We start from the raw sequence: 17700 nt of genomic DNA on the forward strand, positions 1-17700 counted from the left end.
TTTATCTATTCACATGCTTTTTTACGTAATATTATTTAAAATTTTTTTTTAATGTTTATTTATTTTTGAGAGAGACAGAAACAGAATGTGAATGGGTTAGGGGCAGAGAGAGAGGGAAACACAAAATCCAAAGCAGGTTCCAGGCTCCGAGCTGTCAGCACAGAGCCTGACGCAGGGTTCAAACCCACGAACCGTGAGATTACGACCTGAGCTGAAGTCGGATGTTCAACCGACTGAGCCACCCAGGTGCCCTTATGTAACATTATTTTAAAGCACAGTTCCTGGCACACAGTAAGGATGCTGCAAATAGAAGTTAATATTTATATACTATATATATTATAGAAATGTACAAATTTCATAATAACAAACAAAAAAAGCACCTTTTACTGAGCACTTACTCTGAAGCACTATGCTAAGAATTCACATACTGATTTCTGAGCTGTGATAACAGCCTAGGAAGTAGTTGGTATATATCCATTCTAAGGACAAAAAGACTGACTTACTGAGCTAGCCAAGGTCAAACAACTGATAAGAGACTGAGCCAAGCTTTGAACCCTAATCAGTCTCATTCTCTGATCTTCAGCTTCTTTATATGTTAATATCTACTTTTATCTTCTTTGGGCTATTATGAGGAACAAGTGATATCATAGGAAGTATTTTTAAAAGGTATAGATTCCATATAAATGTACGATATTTAAAGTCAGCACCCAGCACACCACTTACCTGTTTCCTAAAGCATTTGCTACTGTAAAAGAGTTTTCATTTTCGTCACAGAGCTTACAAGTTGCTTGAGACAACAATGTTCCGTTAACATCTTTTTCCACTAAACAATTTAGAAACAAAATTAAGATGTAACTCAAAGTCAACATATAACCTTCTATAAACTTAGTACAGTCCCCTTGTAATTATTATAAATAATCAGGTATATTTAAGATACCTGATTTGTATAAGAGGAATGTCAAATACCACCATAACAAAGTGTAGAAAAGTGAAGCCTTCCTCATTCCCACATAAAAAAATTACAAAAATTAACCTTCCAAATCATAATAAGAAATTATTATTTTCTTCTTTATTTTTCTTTTTTTGTTACTTCTTACCTGTACGTTCCTGCTACAGCAGGTATGCAGAAACAAGTAATTTCATAGACAGTTGACATGTTTCTACAACTTAAGAGGGTTTTTTGTAGCACCTATTAAAATGTTAAATTCACATATCCTACAACACTACAATTTCATTTTTAGATACCTAACCTGCAGAAACACTTGTACATGTGTATAAAGATATTTACTGAGGCAGTTACTTGTTAGAAAACAACCTACATATTTAAAATAGCAAGATGATGGTATATTCATCCTACGAAATACTATGGAGTGGACTAAAAAGAATTACATAATCTAACAGATCATACTGGTAACTGAAAAAAGTTTGCTCTAGAACAATATTTTTGGTATGAAACATTTATATAATGTGGCTGTAATGTTTATTTTAAAACAGAAAAAAAAAAGGTTCTAGAAGGAAACACACACGCAAACATGTATGTGCACGCACATCAAAATGTTAACAATTACTTTTGGGGCTAAGGGAATTAACAGAGAACCAGCACTGAGAAAAATGGTCAAAGGGCATTACTCCTAATCATAATGTTATCAATAATGCTTTGTCCATAATGTTTTAAGTTTTTGCAAGATAGTAAAAATGAGTTTAACCAAAGTAAAGGTGAATGACTTGTTTCTCCTACAGTCATCCCTATCCCCGTCTCAGTAAATGGCAATGCCACTCGACCATTTACTCAGGCCCTAGTCCTTAGAGTTTCCTCATTTCTTTTCATACTGTATATTAAAAACAATAAAATTAAAGTTAACAAAATAAATCTGCAAATCTTGTTAGCTCCTCCTTTAAAATATATCCAGAAACTGAATTATTCTCTCTACCTCCGCAACTCTACCCCAGGCCAAGGGACATCAATCTACCACCTGGACTTTTATGACAGCTTCCTAATTGGAGTCCTGGTTCTATTCTCCAGGCAGAAGCTAGAGCAAGACTTTTCAAAACTAAGTGTGATGATTTCACTCCCCTGAAAACTTTCTAATGGCCTTCCATCTCACTTGGGGTAATTTCTAAGGTCACTATTACAGCCAAAAGGCCTTACATGATCTGCACACAATCACCCCAACTTTCCAGACCCATCTACTTCTGCTTTCCTCCTCATTCACTTTACCCACATTAGCATATTTGCTGCTCCTTGAAAATGCCAAATATTCTCCCATCTCAGGATCTTTGTACTTGCTATTCCCTCTGTCTAGAACGAGTCCCCTAGTCATCTACATGGCTCTGTCCCGCACTTCCTTCAAATCTTTGCTCAGATGTCACTTTTCCAAAGAGATCTTCCATGATCATCCACGTAAAATAACACTTGGCGCTCTCTCTCTCTCTCTCTCTCTCTCTCGCTCTCTCTCTCTCTCTGTCCCCCTCCCTCCCTTGTCTTCACAGCACTTACCATGCCCTGGCATATACTATTAATTTGCTTAGAACCTAAGTTGGATTCACCACTGTCTGCCAGCACCTGGCAGGTAGTGCTCAATAAACTCTTTTTTGAATTTGGGAAATTTTAATTTGGAAGATTTCACGTAAAAATTGTGTATTTTTAGCATTTTTTTAAAAATAGGAAAATCTGATTTCATGGGACCCATGTTCCTACATGATGATAACCATTTTCTGGTACTGAACAGGGTACTGCTCAGTAAAAGGTACTGCTTTTTAGCTTCACTGCTGTTCTGTTAAATCAAGTTTTATAATTTTATTTTAAATTTTAATTTTTGTGAACAAATATTTATGATGAAATAAGTATGACAAAATATAAATATTTCCAAGGATGTACAGAAACATATAAATACATAAAGCATTCTTGGAAGAACACAAAAGAAACTTAATAGTGGTTACATTAGAGAACTAAGAATAAGAGTGAGGGTGGAAGGGCAAGGACCCTTGGTTTTTATATTTTTCTATACTATTTACATTTCAAACCATATACATGTGTTACTTTAATTTTAAAAAGTAAAAATTTTAAGTTGAAAAATATGGATATATCTTTTTAAGTAGTAAATCTACATGTGCTCTTATGGCACTCTCTCCAAAATACACTGCAAACAGACATTCCAAAATATTTGCAATACATTAAAAACTTGGAAAGATAGAGAAAAAATAATTACTTTAGGTTAATTTCTGGGAAATAAAATAGATGGGGAGTGTAGACTTTTATTTCTCATTCTATAGCCTCAAGAATTTTGATATTTTTAATGATAATTATTTTAAAATTATTTTTAAAAAATTATTTACCTGATTGATCATTTTCTTTTCATGTCAGAAATGGGAAGAGTTGAGAGAAGCGGTGCAATAAGTAAGATGTACCCTCTTTCTGTACTCTTCCATTCCTCTCCAACCCCTCGTGCAAATCCACAGAACAAATCAACAGCAAAAGTTCAAGGTGGCTCTAAGGAGCTCATGCCATGGAGAATTTTAAGTACGTAACAGTAGCGTCTAAGATAGTGAAATACTGTTTTCACAGCTGTCACTCAACCTTAAGGGGTCTCTAGGTGTCAGAGCCACCATCTGGCCCCCCGGGCATCTGGCCTCCATTCTCAGCAACCTACTAAAACTGCCACTTCTGTACCAGTGATCTCTGTCAAAAGTTGTTTCAGAAATTCAGTCCATAATGACTTCCTCACAGCATGAATCTATGAACCATCATCACCTTCATCCCCACTTAGAAATCCCAAAGATAGGGGCGCCTGGGTGGCGCAGTCGGTTAAGCGTCCGACTTCAGCCAGGTCACGATCTCGCGGTCCGGGAGTTCGAGCCCCGCGTCGGGCTCTGGGCTGATGGCTCGGAGCCTGGAGCCTGTTTCCGATTCTGTGTCTCCCTCTCTCTCTGCCCCTCCCCCGTTCATGCTCTGTCTCTCTCTGTCCCCAAAATAAATAAACGTTGAAAAAAAAAAAAAAAAAAGAAATCCCAAAGATATTTTGATTTTTCCTTTTTCCTCATCCCTATATTCCTTCACTCATCTAGGTCTACTGTCATCCTTTTAATGTTTCTGGCATCTACTCTTTTGGGTATAATTCCCTCTAGCTCTGGTTCAGGTCCAGTAGTCACATGTCTACAGCACCAGAGCAGCCTCTTCACAGCTCTCCCTACTTCTGCTCTTCCACTCCTTAAATGTGAACTTCATGAAAGCAGGGACTTCGTGCCTGTTCACTGTATCCTCTTCACTGCTTTATGCTTCGCGCCCTTGCACAATGGCCAGCGCGTAGTAGGAGCTCAATAAATATTTGTTGAATGAACAAATGCAACAGATTGTTGCCAGATTAATCATCATTCTCCTGTTCAAAGCTTTGAACAAAATGCCTATGCCTACAGAACATCCTACCATTCAAGGCCTTCCGCCATCTGTACCAAAGCACCTTTAAACTCAACAAACTGTTATCCTCCCAATTCCTTTATTTTCTTTTTTTTTTTTTTTTTTTTTTTTTTTTTGGGACAGAGAGAGACAGAGCATGAACGGGGGAGGAGCAGAGAGAGAGGGAGACACAGAATCGGAAACAGGCTCCAGGCTCTGAGCCATCAGCCCAGAGCCCGACGCGGGGCTCGAACTCCCGGACCGCGAGATGGTGACCTGGCTGAAGTCGGACGCTTAACCGACTGCGCCACCCAGGCGCCCCCAATTCCTTTATTTTCAATCTAGATGTTTATGTTTATAATGATACTCTTGCTCACACTGCTCCTTCTGCCTAGATGTTCTCTTTCTTTTTACCTTTTGAAATCCCATTAATCCTTTATGGCCCCACGATTACACTGCCTCCTCATGACAACCTTCCTAAACAACCCTGGTTGAAGTGACTTCCTCTTTACAGAGCATTTATTGTTTATAAATGCTCATTTGATGATTTAATATATGTGCCCCTGTGAAAATATTTTGTTGCTATTTTGCTCTGCAAATTACTTTTCCATAGGCATATCCTGCCTTCTAGCTAGATTTTAAATAAATTGATGGCAGAGATTTGTATTTCTTTAAAAAAATAATTTGGGGGAGGGGAGGCTCAGAGGGAGAGAGAGAATCTCAAGCAGGCTCCAGGCTCCCATGAACTGTGGGATCATGACCTGAGTAGAAACCAAGAGTTGGACACTTAACTGAGCCACCCAGGTACCCCTATAAAATTAATTTTTGAATAGATAATATATAAATAGAATAAAAAAGGCACAAAAAATTTTTAAGTGAAAATTAAGTCTCTTCCATCCTTTTCCCCCCAGATACCGAATTCTCCTCCCTGGAAGCAATACTGTTATCAGTTCCTTGTAAATTCTTCCAGAAATAGGCTGTGCATAAACACATATGCATATATAATCTTTTTCAGAAAACATAAATGGTAGTTCACCAAACACAGAAAACAGAACTGATAAATAGCAGGTACCAAAAAAATATTTGTGGATGAATGAATATAAACTTTATATACCTTGTTTTTTTACTTAATGGATCTTGGATTTGTTTCCACAGCAATAAAGAACTGCATTATTTTTCTATATAATAATCTATATTTTTCTGCATTCTATACCATTGTATGGATGTACCAGAGTTTATTTGACTAATCTCCTCTTAACAAACTTTTACATTGCTTACAATATTTTGTCTTAGGATTAATGTTTCAATAAGAAGCCATGCATATACTTCTTCAGAGATATATTTCCCTGCACTGGAATAGGAAATTCCCAGATAAGGGCTAGCTGGGCAATGATCTGCATTTGATAAATACTGTCAAGTTGCTTTCTACAGACACTGCACAAATTTATAATCCTCCAGTAATATATGAATGACTATTTCCCTGTATCCTTACTTAACCAACTGAGCCACCTGGGCACCCTGAAATTTGTTTTTCTTTAGATTCATATTTAATATTTAGATATTTGACCTGAAATTTATTTTTCCTTAAGCAATAAGTTAGAAACCCGACTTAGTATTTTCCAAGTTTCCCCAACACCATTTACTAATCAGTCTTTTCTCCACTGACATGAAATACTACTTTTATCTCATATCACATTCTGATACAGATTAGATCTATTTTGATTCTCTATTTTAAGTCCCATCCACCAGTATGTGTAACTCATATACCAGCCATTCATATTATTACAGTAGCTTTAAAATGTACATAGTATCTGATGGGGTTATTTTCTCTTTCCTTTTTCATAATTGTCTTGGCTTTTCACATTTTCCAGATAAACTTTGGAATTAGTCTCTAAAACAGACAAACAATATTCTAGTAGAATTTATTAAGGTTCTGTTAAATGTATAGACGGGTATTGTGAGAGCTAACATCTTTTTTTTTTTTTAATGGTTTGTTTGTTTATTTATTTATTTATTTATTTATTTATTTTTATTGTTTTAAATATTTATTTTTGAGAGACAGAGGGAGAGAGTGTGAGTAGGAGAGGGGTAGAGAGAGAGGAAGACGCAGAATCTGAAGCAGTCTCCAGGCTCTGAGCTCTCAGCAGAGCCCAACATGGGGCTCAAACTCACAAACCGTGAGATCATGACCCAAGCCCAAATCGGACGCTTAACCAACTGAGCCATCCAGGCACCCCTAATGTTTTGTTTATTTTTGTGAGAGACAGAGACAGAGAGAGAGAGAGAGAGGGAGAGAAGGAGAGAGAGAAGGAGTGGGGGACAGGCAGAGAGAAAGGGAGACAGAGAATCCAAAGCAGGCTCCGCATTGTCAGTGCAAAGCACAACGTGGGGCTCAAAACCATGAACCGTGAGATCACAACCTCAGCTGAAATCAAGAGCAGGATGCTCAACCGAGCCACCCAGGGGCCCTCTAATATCTTTATAATATTTAATCTTCCCCTCCAAGAACAAGGTATGTATTCCATTTATTAAAGCCAACTTTTGTGTTCTGCAGAAGCATTCTAAGGTTCTTCAATTGATTTATCTTATATATTTCTTCTGAAGTTTATACAGGTGTTTTTTCTTTTTGTTGCTACTGTAGACAAGATCTTTTCTTCCTTCATATATTCTAAAGGATTGTTGTTTAGATAGACAAAGTCTACTAATTTTTGGATATTAATTTTTTACCCCAAAACCTTTATTGTTTATGATAATTTTTAGTAATTCTCTTGGGTTTTCTAAACATATAATTAAATCATTAAAAATTAGTTTTTAATGATTTTTACTTCCTTTTTAATTACTCTACCACCTGTTTCTTTCACTTACCTAAGTGCATCTTTATCTGGTTCCTGACAATAGAAATGCTTATACTTTCTCCCTATTAGGCACCATGTTGACTTTTGAGTTGAAACATATATACTTTATCATATTAAGGAAGTATCCATCTTATCCATCTAATTGTACATTGTTAAGACTTTTTTTTTTTTTTTAATCAGGCAGGACTTTTTATTCTCTTCTCAATGCCTGCTGTTGACTTAAACATCATTAAATTCTGGGCAATAAAAAATACTGTTCACCAAGGTATTTCCATTAATGTCCTTATCAAAAATAACGTAAGTGAGGGTGCCTGGGTGGCTTAGTCAAAGTGTCCAATTCTTGATTTCGGCTCAGGTCACAATCTTGCAGTTTGTGAGATCAAGCCCTGCATCAGCCTTTGTACTTAGTGTGGAGCCTCCTTGAGGTTCTCTTCCTCTTTCTCTCTGCCCCACCCCTGCTCGCATTCTCTCTCTCAAAATAAATAAATATATATTTGTTAAGTAGCGTAAGTGAAGATTCTACTATTTTTTCATAAAGAATCTACTTCTTACCTAAAATATGGCCAGTAGGACAGTGGCATTTTCCTTCTGCAGTTAAACCAGCAGGGCAAGAAATGCAATTCCAGCCATCTTCAGTAACACCTTTCTAAATTAAAATAAATCAATAAGTAAATTCTCCTCCTTAATTGATGCTGTGAATTCAAGAAGCCACAGTAGTGTACAATTTGTAGTCAAGATTCAAATAAATCATGCATATATGAGCTACATAAATATTTCTTGGAGAGTCAAACTGTGCTCACTTTCCGAAATTAAGCTATACATTATTACTATGTACAGACTACTGTTAACTCTGGGCAACCGTTGTTTCTTCTTCATGATTTTCAGTTCAAATGAGTCATTTCTTTCAAAGTAATATTGCCATTCAGTTTTTCCATTTACAAAGAAAAAACAACAAAATTCAACAGCATTTAATCAACACATAGTCAATTAATAGTTTGGTTTTACCTGTTCTAAAATATTCTAATTTTTACTTATTTAAAAAAAAATTTAATGGTCATTATTTTTTAGAGAGAGAGACAAAGCATGAGCAGGGGAGAGGCAGAGAGAGGGAGACATAGAATCTGAAGCAGGCTCCAGGCTCCAAGCTATCCACACAGAACCTGATGTGGGGCTCAAACTCATGAACTATGAGATCATGACCAGAGCCAAAGTCAGACGCTCAACTGATGGAGCCAACCAGGCGCCCCATTAATTTTTATAATCCAAATATGTTAGCTTTTAAAAATTAAGTTATGATTTAAAATGGGTGAATTTTATAGTGTATGAATAATATGTAAATAAAGTTGTTAAAGTTATAAGGATATTGCTTTCGATCCAGAATTGTTTGTATTAATGAAAGTTTTGTTTTTCTTTTTAAGTTTATTTATTTATTTAGAGTGGTGGAGGGGCAGTGAGAGAGGAAGACAGAGAATTCCATGCAGGCTCCGCACTGTCAGCACAGAGCTGATGCAGGGCCTGAACCCATGAACCATGAAATCATGAAATCCGATCTGAAATCAAGAGCCAGATGCTTAACTGATTGAGCCACCCAAGTGCCTCAATGAAGGTTTTTTATAAAATATGACATTCAAAATTAGGCGTATTATATTATATGATTTTTCCTAAACCTGGGGCAAAAATATAATATCAAAAACATGAATGTAACCAAAATGAATAGAGAACAATTTAATTTTAGTTGAAAAGACTGGATTTGTCATGAAATGCTCCTATATTTGTCAGTACATTATATAGGACTATTTAAAAATTATGATTGTTGGGGTGCCTGGGTGGCTCAGCCGGTTAACGTCCAACTCTTGATTTTGGCCCAGGTCATGACCTCAGGGTTCATTAGATCGATTCTGTAGTGTGCTCTGCCCTGATAGTACCAGTCTGTTTGGGATTCTTTCTCTCCTTCTCTCTCTCTCTCTCTCTCTCTCGCTCTCTCTGCCCCTCCCCCACTCATGTGTGCACACGTGTGCGCACATGCTCTCCCTCTCTCAATATAAATAAATAAACATTGGAAAAATAAAAATTATGCTTGTTTAGTAATCTCACTGAAAAATAAATTTGCTTTGTAGCCATTTCATATTAGCTTTTTATCATTGATAATTCATCTATGGTCAATATTTACAAAAATATAAAATACATATTAAGGTGAAAATCAAACTTAAAAGTTAAATCAAGTTAGCCATAAATTAGGACAACTGGTAAATTAAACTAGTAACTTAATAATAATTAACTTGATAGTATTTTAGACCATTAAATTCCCAGATTCAATTATTTTATTCAGATAATGAGAAGAAACATCGCTATAAAAGAACTGGCTCACAAAGACTTCGAATTATCCAAAATGACTGGAAAATGTATTTCTGTTAATTAAGAATCATTACATATAGTAACCATTAATTTACTAATTTTCCTAAAATTATGACATGACTAACAAAACAGCAATAGATATTATTTAACCTCTTTAGTGATGCAATTGGCATTTCATGAACTTATCACACCTCAGTTATCATTATAAACATGAATTGTTATATAAGACTGTTAACACAATAGGTGTAAGGCACAGAACTCAATCTGTACCAGTCAAAAAACTCATACATCCCAACTTGTTCTCTCTATATACCATTCATCTATATTTTTTAAGTCACTGAGTTACTCTATGAGAAAATATAAAGACACAAATATTCACAGCTTTGTGGTTTTTTAAATCTCAGACTTTAAAAACTAAGGCAATACATTTGTTTTTTTCCAAGTCTGCATAAAATTTCACTCATTTCCCAAAATTTACTCGAGAAAAACAAAGTTAATTTAATAATTTTGAGTTTTGGGACCATATTATAGTACAGCATTAAAATGTAGTTTAAAAAAATAAAGATATGTTAATTTACTACTTTTTACAGTAAAATGATTTTAAAATAAATACTTGATACCATGTTTTCCGGGCACTTTTTACAAATAATATCAGGTCCTCCATTATTAGAGATCATCTGAAATCCTGGTAAACACACACATGAAGTTCCTAAAATAAAAACAGTCAATTTTGACCTTGGTAAATAAAAATAAAGCTCCAAGATAGGGAAAATTTTAATATTCTTAAAATCTTGAGAAGAAGTATAGCTGTTAATAGCAAGACTCTGGAATCAGCACCGCATGGGTTCTGATCTTAATTCTGCTATTCAGCTGTGTGACCTTTAGCAAGTTACTAAACTCTATGGCTTGGTCTCCACTTTGGCAAAATGGGGGCAATAACAGTACTTACCTCATAGGGTTGGTATGGGTGTTAAATTAGTTATTATACGCAAAGATCTTAGAATGTGTATGGCACGCAGTAGGTACCATATGTGCTACCACCTTAAGTGCAAGCATAACTGAACTATTAAAGTACTGAACTTGAATTTTAATAATCAAACTATGCATTAACTGCTATGGGAAATTTTACTGTTCTATTTCATCCAACCATACACATATATTCAATGAATTCAAATTTACTTTGTCAAAACAAAACCTTATTAGCAAAGTTACCTTGATTCAAATAAACCATTGTTTTCCTCTGGACAGACAGTAGGCCTTATAAGATAATCACCATTCAACTTGCTGGACAGGTAAGGACAACATTCTCTAAGGAGGCATCAAGTGGAAACAGCACCCATAGGAATCTAAGTAGTAGGATGCATCCAATATCTGGGTCCGTAACTATGAAGCAACACCTTACAGTTTAAGAGCCGGTGAAATGCTTCCTCATTCATACATCCTCACACGAGGAGCCGGCCCAGTCTTAAATGACAACTTTAATGAGGATATATCAAATTTGAAGTTGGGAGAAAGTTAACACCATGGGTGACCAAATCAAGAGTGAAAACATTTTGGACCTTAGAATATGGAAAAAGTCTTATTCTGAGCAGTTTCAGTGAGGGGAACTGGGACCAAATGACCTACGTTTGAAGGGGAAAAAAACAACAACTAAGTTTAATACAAAGAGACTTTAAGGGCAATTAGTAATATTCAATAATAAAAGGGATGAGTCCTAAGGAAATCTATATTAAGGACACACTGTATAGTGGAAATACATGGGTTGAGACTGAGGGCAGAGAGACACCAGTTCTTCCAATCCACAATTTAGGTAACAAAGAAGATGTAACAACATCATCGAGGCTTGAATTTCCTTATCTGTAAAATGAGAAGACTGGACCTAATCATGGTTAAGGTCCCTTCTAGCTCTAGGTTTCTGGGATTTGAAGAGCAAGATAAAGAGCTAACAAAATTTATAAGCGCTAATTTGCATTCCCTCCGCAACCCATCCTGTGACCTACTTCTCTACAACTCGTTCCTTCTCTATTTTTTTTCTATCTTCGGTGGGCGACTTTCCAGGTGCCTCCCGAAAGACCCCTCGGATGAGAAGTGAGGGACTGGCGCCGAGAAATTAATTATCGGACATGGCTCAGGGGGTAGTTTACTTGGGTTCCCCAACCTCATTTGTGTGCAAGTTGCAATCCTCCAAGGAAACCCACCCCTCAGGAGTTGGCAGTTAACTTTCCTGAAACATTTCTTCCCGCCGACGAAAATGTGTTTCAGAGACAGGGGGAGGGGGCAGCGGGCAACAGGAAGCCTGGAGTGTTAAAACACTGGCTAGGGCCCACCCTGAACGGTCTCACCTCGGGCATCCTGCCTCTGGTTGGCTCCACACGGCACACAGGACAGCGCGGAGATATCGAAGTACTGGTTGTGGCCGCACGACTCCGGCTGCAGGAATGGAAATGAGAAGGTCTGGGCGTGTGAGACTCGCGGGAGGGCCAACAGGAGGAATACGTTCACAGCCGCGGCGAAGGTGGACCAAGCCGCCATGGCTACCCTGGCCCCACCGCCGCTCGTCACCATGGTGCAGACGCCGGCGGCAGCGCAGTCTCCCGCGCCCCATCAGCCGCTGCGGCGAACCTGCAGAGCCGATTGGACGACTCCGCCTGGGGTTCCGGAAGTGTCTGTCGTCGCCGCCTGGTTGCTAGGTGAGCAAAGCCTCGGGAAGCTGGCTGGTCTGGGATAGGAAGGGGTAGAGGTACAGTAACCCTGGAGGCTGGCAGGCCAACCCGCTCTTTAAAATGTGTTTCAAACTCTGGGACGCGACCCGTTACCGGGCTTGTTATCAGTTTAGGAGGTCGGTAAATAGAATTTCACAGCAAAGACTATATGCGATAGTATGACAGAATTATGAGTATTGTTTCATCAAGCTGTTGAATGATGTTTACATCAGAATTTATCCAAATCAGGCCATTTTCGCGTTAAAGGAGACATTCCAACAGAGTATTTGCAAAATACATTTGTCAAAAAAGTAGAAAAAATCCACTGATTTGAAATATGCAATGCTGGAAGATTGGCTTAAGCACTAAAAAAAGATCTTTCCTGCCAGACTTTTTCTTTGTGTTTCTACTTTCTTTGTTTCGGGTAAAGGAAATCATGTATATAAAATTAGATTATCTTTACTCATTTGTGAATAAAGAAGGAAACTAATTTTTAACCAAATTTAAACATACACGAATCCTGCCTTTCAAAGTAGGCATCCTTGAAGGCTATTGGCACCAAAACATTTTAGAATTACCTTTAGAGCCACTTTACAGATCATAAAATTTTATTTCTCAATATTTAAATCTCACTTCTGTTTCTGTTGTATTTTATTTTATTTTGTTCTCACACTCCCCACTCCCCCAATAAAATCACCTGGCATAATTTTCAGCCACCTTATCAATCAGTAGTAGCTAGAAACAACTTTTGGCTCTCTCAAAAAAAAAGATAGATAACTTTAACCAGTATCCACCATCAGTCCTAGTATTTTTCATGTGGCCTTCCCCAAAAGACCAGCATTCACTCAGTCACTAATATCTATGATACAGGACACAGTAATATGTTCTGAAAGCTCTCTCTTAAAAAGGAATCTCAAAAATGTTTTTGAGTAATTATGCATTGCTGGGGTGTTTAACTGGTAGTGGAAATCATTTATCTGATTAAGATTTTTTTTTAAAGACATGTGACTATACAAATGTCAATGACTCAGAAAGGGTATGGTCAGAATAGTTGAGATTAATCTGCAAAAGCTTCGTATGGGTGAATTTTAATTCTAATCTTCCTTGATGAAGTGCATACTGTTATATGCTCTGTGGAGGGGATTGGGGCAATAACATTTACTCATTGCCTTCTATGTAATTAAGACAACAAAAGAGCTCCCATTCTTGGTTTTTCTTGTGTTCCACACTGTGCACTATACTAGGCTCTTGACAGCATTAATCTGAACTCTTTATAATAACCCTCTGAGGTAATACTATCCCTTTCTGTATCCCTTTCTGAGGATCAAGAAAGTAACATTTTAGAAAGTGGTGGAACTAGAATTTATTTTCATCTGGCCAACTCCACAACCTGTTACCTTTCCAGTTTACTAAGTGGCTTCTTTGTGGAATAGAGGAAAAATTTGGCATATTCTATATATAGGATGAAACGATTGCCTTTAGTTAACAAGATGGTACCTCCATTGTACACCACAGACAGGGGAACGATGATTGCCTAAGACTTTTGGGCACTGTACCTGACAAAACTGCTTCAAAAAGCTAAATAAAGTAGTGAAATGATTCAAAATAGAAACAGGTTTGACATAACTGTAGATACTATGGGTTCATTTGTATAAACTGCTTACAAGGATAGCGGAAAAAATGTTAGCTAAAACTGTTAAGTATAAATTGGGAGTGTATCATTAGGGACATTTCTGCTGCAAATAATAGATCAAGTAGTTTAAGCCAGTTCCCAATGGCTTAAACAAAAACAAACAGGAGAAGTCTGGACATAGGTGGTCACTGGTGTTCATTCAATGATGTCAGATAGTCACCTCTGCCGTTTTCTTGGCTTTTCCCTCTTAGTTGCAGGGTGCTTGCCCTATACCAGATTTAAGACAGGAAGAAGAAAATAAGCTGAACCAGAGATATTTCCACTGTCTCTTAAAAGAAAAAAAAAAGTAAATGCTTTCTCTATGTCATGTCTTATGCTAAACTTCTTACCTGCATCATTTCAATATTTTTAACAGCCCTATAAATAGTGCATTTATCAGCTTAAAGACATCCCAGTATCACCCAGCTAAAATGTGGAAGAATTATCCATAGAAGTGGACGAGACTAGCAGAACATGGTTTAATGTCAGCTTATGAAGAAGTCTACCAAAAAACATGAGAGGATGGCTTCAAAGAGGACAGCAAATGCTTATTGAACACCTAGAATGAGATGGGTACTGTACCATGCCTCACCTACAATAACAAAATTAGGGCTATGGAAGAAGGGAGAGGCAGGGAAGGGTGAATGAAAGAGCTGTTTAGGAGGAAGAATTGTGAGAATGTTATGACTTGGACAGTGGAAGTAAAGAAACAAAAACAAGGATCACTCTCGGTTTCTGATTTGGGTAGCTAGGTGGATTGTGACATTATAGGAAAACAGGAAATATCTGGGGACAGATAAAAGCTTCTTTCTGAATAAAAAAAAATAATGGTAAAAATTAAAGTTATGGAATTATCCATTCATGGGGAGTTGGGACCATGGATAATTTAAATAACTGATATTAATTTTTTGTTTTCAGTGTGTCAGTCACTGCAATATCTCATTTGACAAAATTGGGACCATTATAATCACTTTACTTTACAGATGAGAAAACCAAGACTTAGAAAGCATATATGACTTCCTAAGGTCATACTCAGATCATGATTCTAACTCTGGTAATTTGATACCAGAGCCCACATTCTTTCTTAAAAAAAAAAAAATAATGTTTCTGTTTAAGAGCGAAACAGAGTGCGAGCAGGGGGATGGGCAGAGAGGGAGGGAGACACAGAGTCCAAAGCAGGCTCCAGGCTCCCAACTGTCATCACAGAGCCTGACACAGGGCTTGAACCCACAAGATCATGACCTAAGCCAAAGTTGGATGCTTAACTGACTGAGCTACCCAGGCACCCCTGGAGCCCACCATCTTGACCCTGATTCTTTACTTGTCCTCTTGAACCCTTGGATGTGCTTTCTTGGGCATGAATAAAGAAAAGGGAAAGGCAGGTAAGCCCATGATGGGGTTAATGCATTAAAGTATCACAGAATTTAAAGTATTAAAGAATGTGATGAACAAATGCAAAGTGCGGAAGTGGAAGTTGTGGTCAGAAAGGGGAATTAGTGAGGTCAAGATCTTACAGTCAGGGCACTTTGTGTGGTAAGCCCTACTCTCTTTCCTAATCTTCAGACTCTTGGTGCCAATTCCTACTAGAACTGCTGCATCACATTCAATATGTTCTAAACTGGATGGGCTTCCATAATGGAACACTCTCCCAGGTTTTCTCCAGGTGATTCCTAGAATAAACTTTCTGGTTATTCCTGCTCTTTGCCCTTTCTTGACTCAACTTCCTTTATCTAACTAAATATGGATAGTCCCTGAGGGCTCAGTCCTAGACTTTTGTCTCTTCTCATACTTTAGTTTCCCTCTGGATGTCAACCATGTCCTTGACTTCACTGACCACTTTTTGCAGATGACTCACATATTTATATATATCCAGGCCAAATTTCTTTTTCTGAGCTCTGAACCAGTATTTCCACTGCTTGCTTGGAAGTTCCATTTGGGTGGAATGAAGCATCTTTAATTCAAGGTGTCCCGAAACAACCCATGATCTCCATCCCTTCCTCCACCCCCAACCTTGTCTTCTTCCAGTGTCTTCTATCTCAGTTAATGGTAACATCATCCCACCTGTAATACAGACCAAAACTCTAGGAGTCACTTTTGATGCTTTCCATTCTTTCATCCTCCCATTTCAGTCTAGCTAGACTTCTTAATTTTTTTAACTTTATTTATTTTGAGAGAGAGCAAGGGAGTGAAAGAGAGCAAGGGAGGGAGTGAGAGAGAGCGAGGGAGGGGCAGAAAGTGAGGGAGAGAGAGAATCCCGAGAAGGCTCCATGCTGCCAGTGCAGAGTTCAATGAGGGGCACTATCCCACAAACCACGAGATCATGACCTGAGCCAAAATCAAGAGTCAGATGCTTAACTGACTGAGCCACCCAGGCACCCCTAGACCTCTTGATTTTTTACCTTCTAAATATATCTTGAATTAATCACCCAAATATCCCTTGAATTCTTTTACTTTTCTTAACCTCTATCATCCTAAAATGTCTTCTCTCATATGAATTACTGCAATGACCTATTTTAAACCTTAATTTTCAGTTTTAGGCATTATCAGTTATTCTATTTTATTTTTTTATTGAGGTATAATTGACATATAATTTTTATATTGGTTTCAGGTTTACACCATGATTCAATATTTGTATATATTGATAAATGATCACCACAGTAAGTCTAGTTAACATCTATCACCATATATAGTTACAAAATTTTTTCTTGTAATGAGAACTTTTAAGATCTCTTAGCAACTTTCAAATATGCAATGAAGTATTATTAACTATAGTTGCTATGCTGTATATTACATCCCCATGACTTATTTATTTTACAGCTGGAAGTTTATACCTCTGGGCCCTTTTCACCCATTTCACCCACTCTCTACCCTCACTTCTGACAACTACCAGTCTGTTCTCTTGTATCTATGAGTTTGGGGATTTTTTTGTTATTTTTTAAAATAGATTCCTCATGTAAATGAGATCATAAGGTATTTGTCTTTCTCTGTCAGACTTATTTCACTTAGTGTAATGCCTCAAGGTCCACCCATGTTGTTGCAAATGGCAAGGTCGCATTCTTTTTTTTAATTTTTTTTAACATTTATTTATTTTTGAGAGACAGAGAGAGGCAGAACACAAGTGGGGGAGGGGCAGAGAGAGAATGAGACACAGAATCCGAAACAGGCTCCAGGCTCTGAGCTGTCAGCCCAAAGCACGACACGGGGCTCAAACTCACAAACCGCAAGATCATTACCTGAGCCGAAGTCAGACGCTTAACCGACTGAGCCACTCAGGGGCCCATGGTCGCATTCTTTTTTATGACTGAATAACATTCCTACATATATGTGTATAATCACATTTTTTCCCTTCTTTCTTTTTCTTTCCTTCTTCCTTCCTTTCTTCTTTCTTTCATTTGTTGTTTCCATTGTTTCCATATCTTGGTTATTGTAAATAATGTTACAATGAGTGTGAGGGTGCATGTATCTTTTTGAGTTAGGGTTTCATTTTCTTCAGATAGACACCCAGAAGTAAAATTGCTAGATCATATGAGAGTTCTATTTTTAATTTTTAAAAGAACCTCCATAATGGTTGCACCAATTTAAATTCTCACTAACAGTGCACAAGGTTTCCCTTTTTTCCACATCCTCACCAACACTTGTTCTTTTCTTTTTGATAATAACCATCCTAACAAGTGTGAGATAATATCTCACCGTTGTTTTTGATTTGCATTTCCCTGATGATTA

General features: G+C 37.4%; 1 protein-coding gene across 2 annotated transcripts in view; it reads right to left on the reverse strand.

Annotated features, from left to right (window-relative positions):
• TMEM67 (transmembrane protein 67) overlaps positions 1 to 12205 on the reverse strand; it is a 60815-nt gene extending 48610 nt beyond the window's left edge. The window contains exons 1-4 of one of the 2 annotated variants that reach the window (XM_030304424.2): positions 11946 to 12205; positions 10224 to 10312; positions 7801 to 7894; positions 724 to 823 (exon numbers count right to left, since the gene is read on the reverse strand). In XM_030304424.2, coding sequence (XP_030160284.1) covers positions 724 to 823; positions 7801 to 7894; positions 10224 to 10312; positions 11946 to 12168 — 506 coding nt within the window. In that variant the 5' untranslated portion in view covers positions 12169 to 12205. The remainder of the gene's footprint in view (positions 1 to 723; positions 824 to 7800; positions 7895 to 10223; positions 10313 to 11945) is intronic. The other variant, XM_030304425.1, reaches the window with a different exon arrangement.
• Between the last annotated feature and the right edge of the window lie 5495 nt (positions 12206 to 17700).

Source organism: Lynx canadensis, chromosome F2 (genome assembly GCF_007474595.2).
Source record: "Lynx canadensis isolate LIC74 chromosome F2, mLynCan4.pri.v2, whole genome shotgun sequence".
In the NCBI taxonomy this organism is placed as follows: Eukaryota; Metazoa; Chordata; class Mammalia; order Carnivora; family Felidae; genus Lynx; species Lynx canadensis.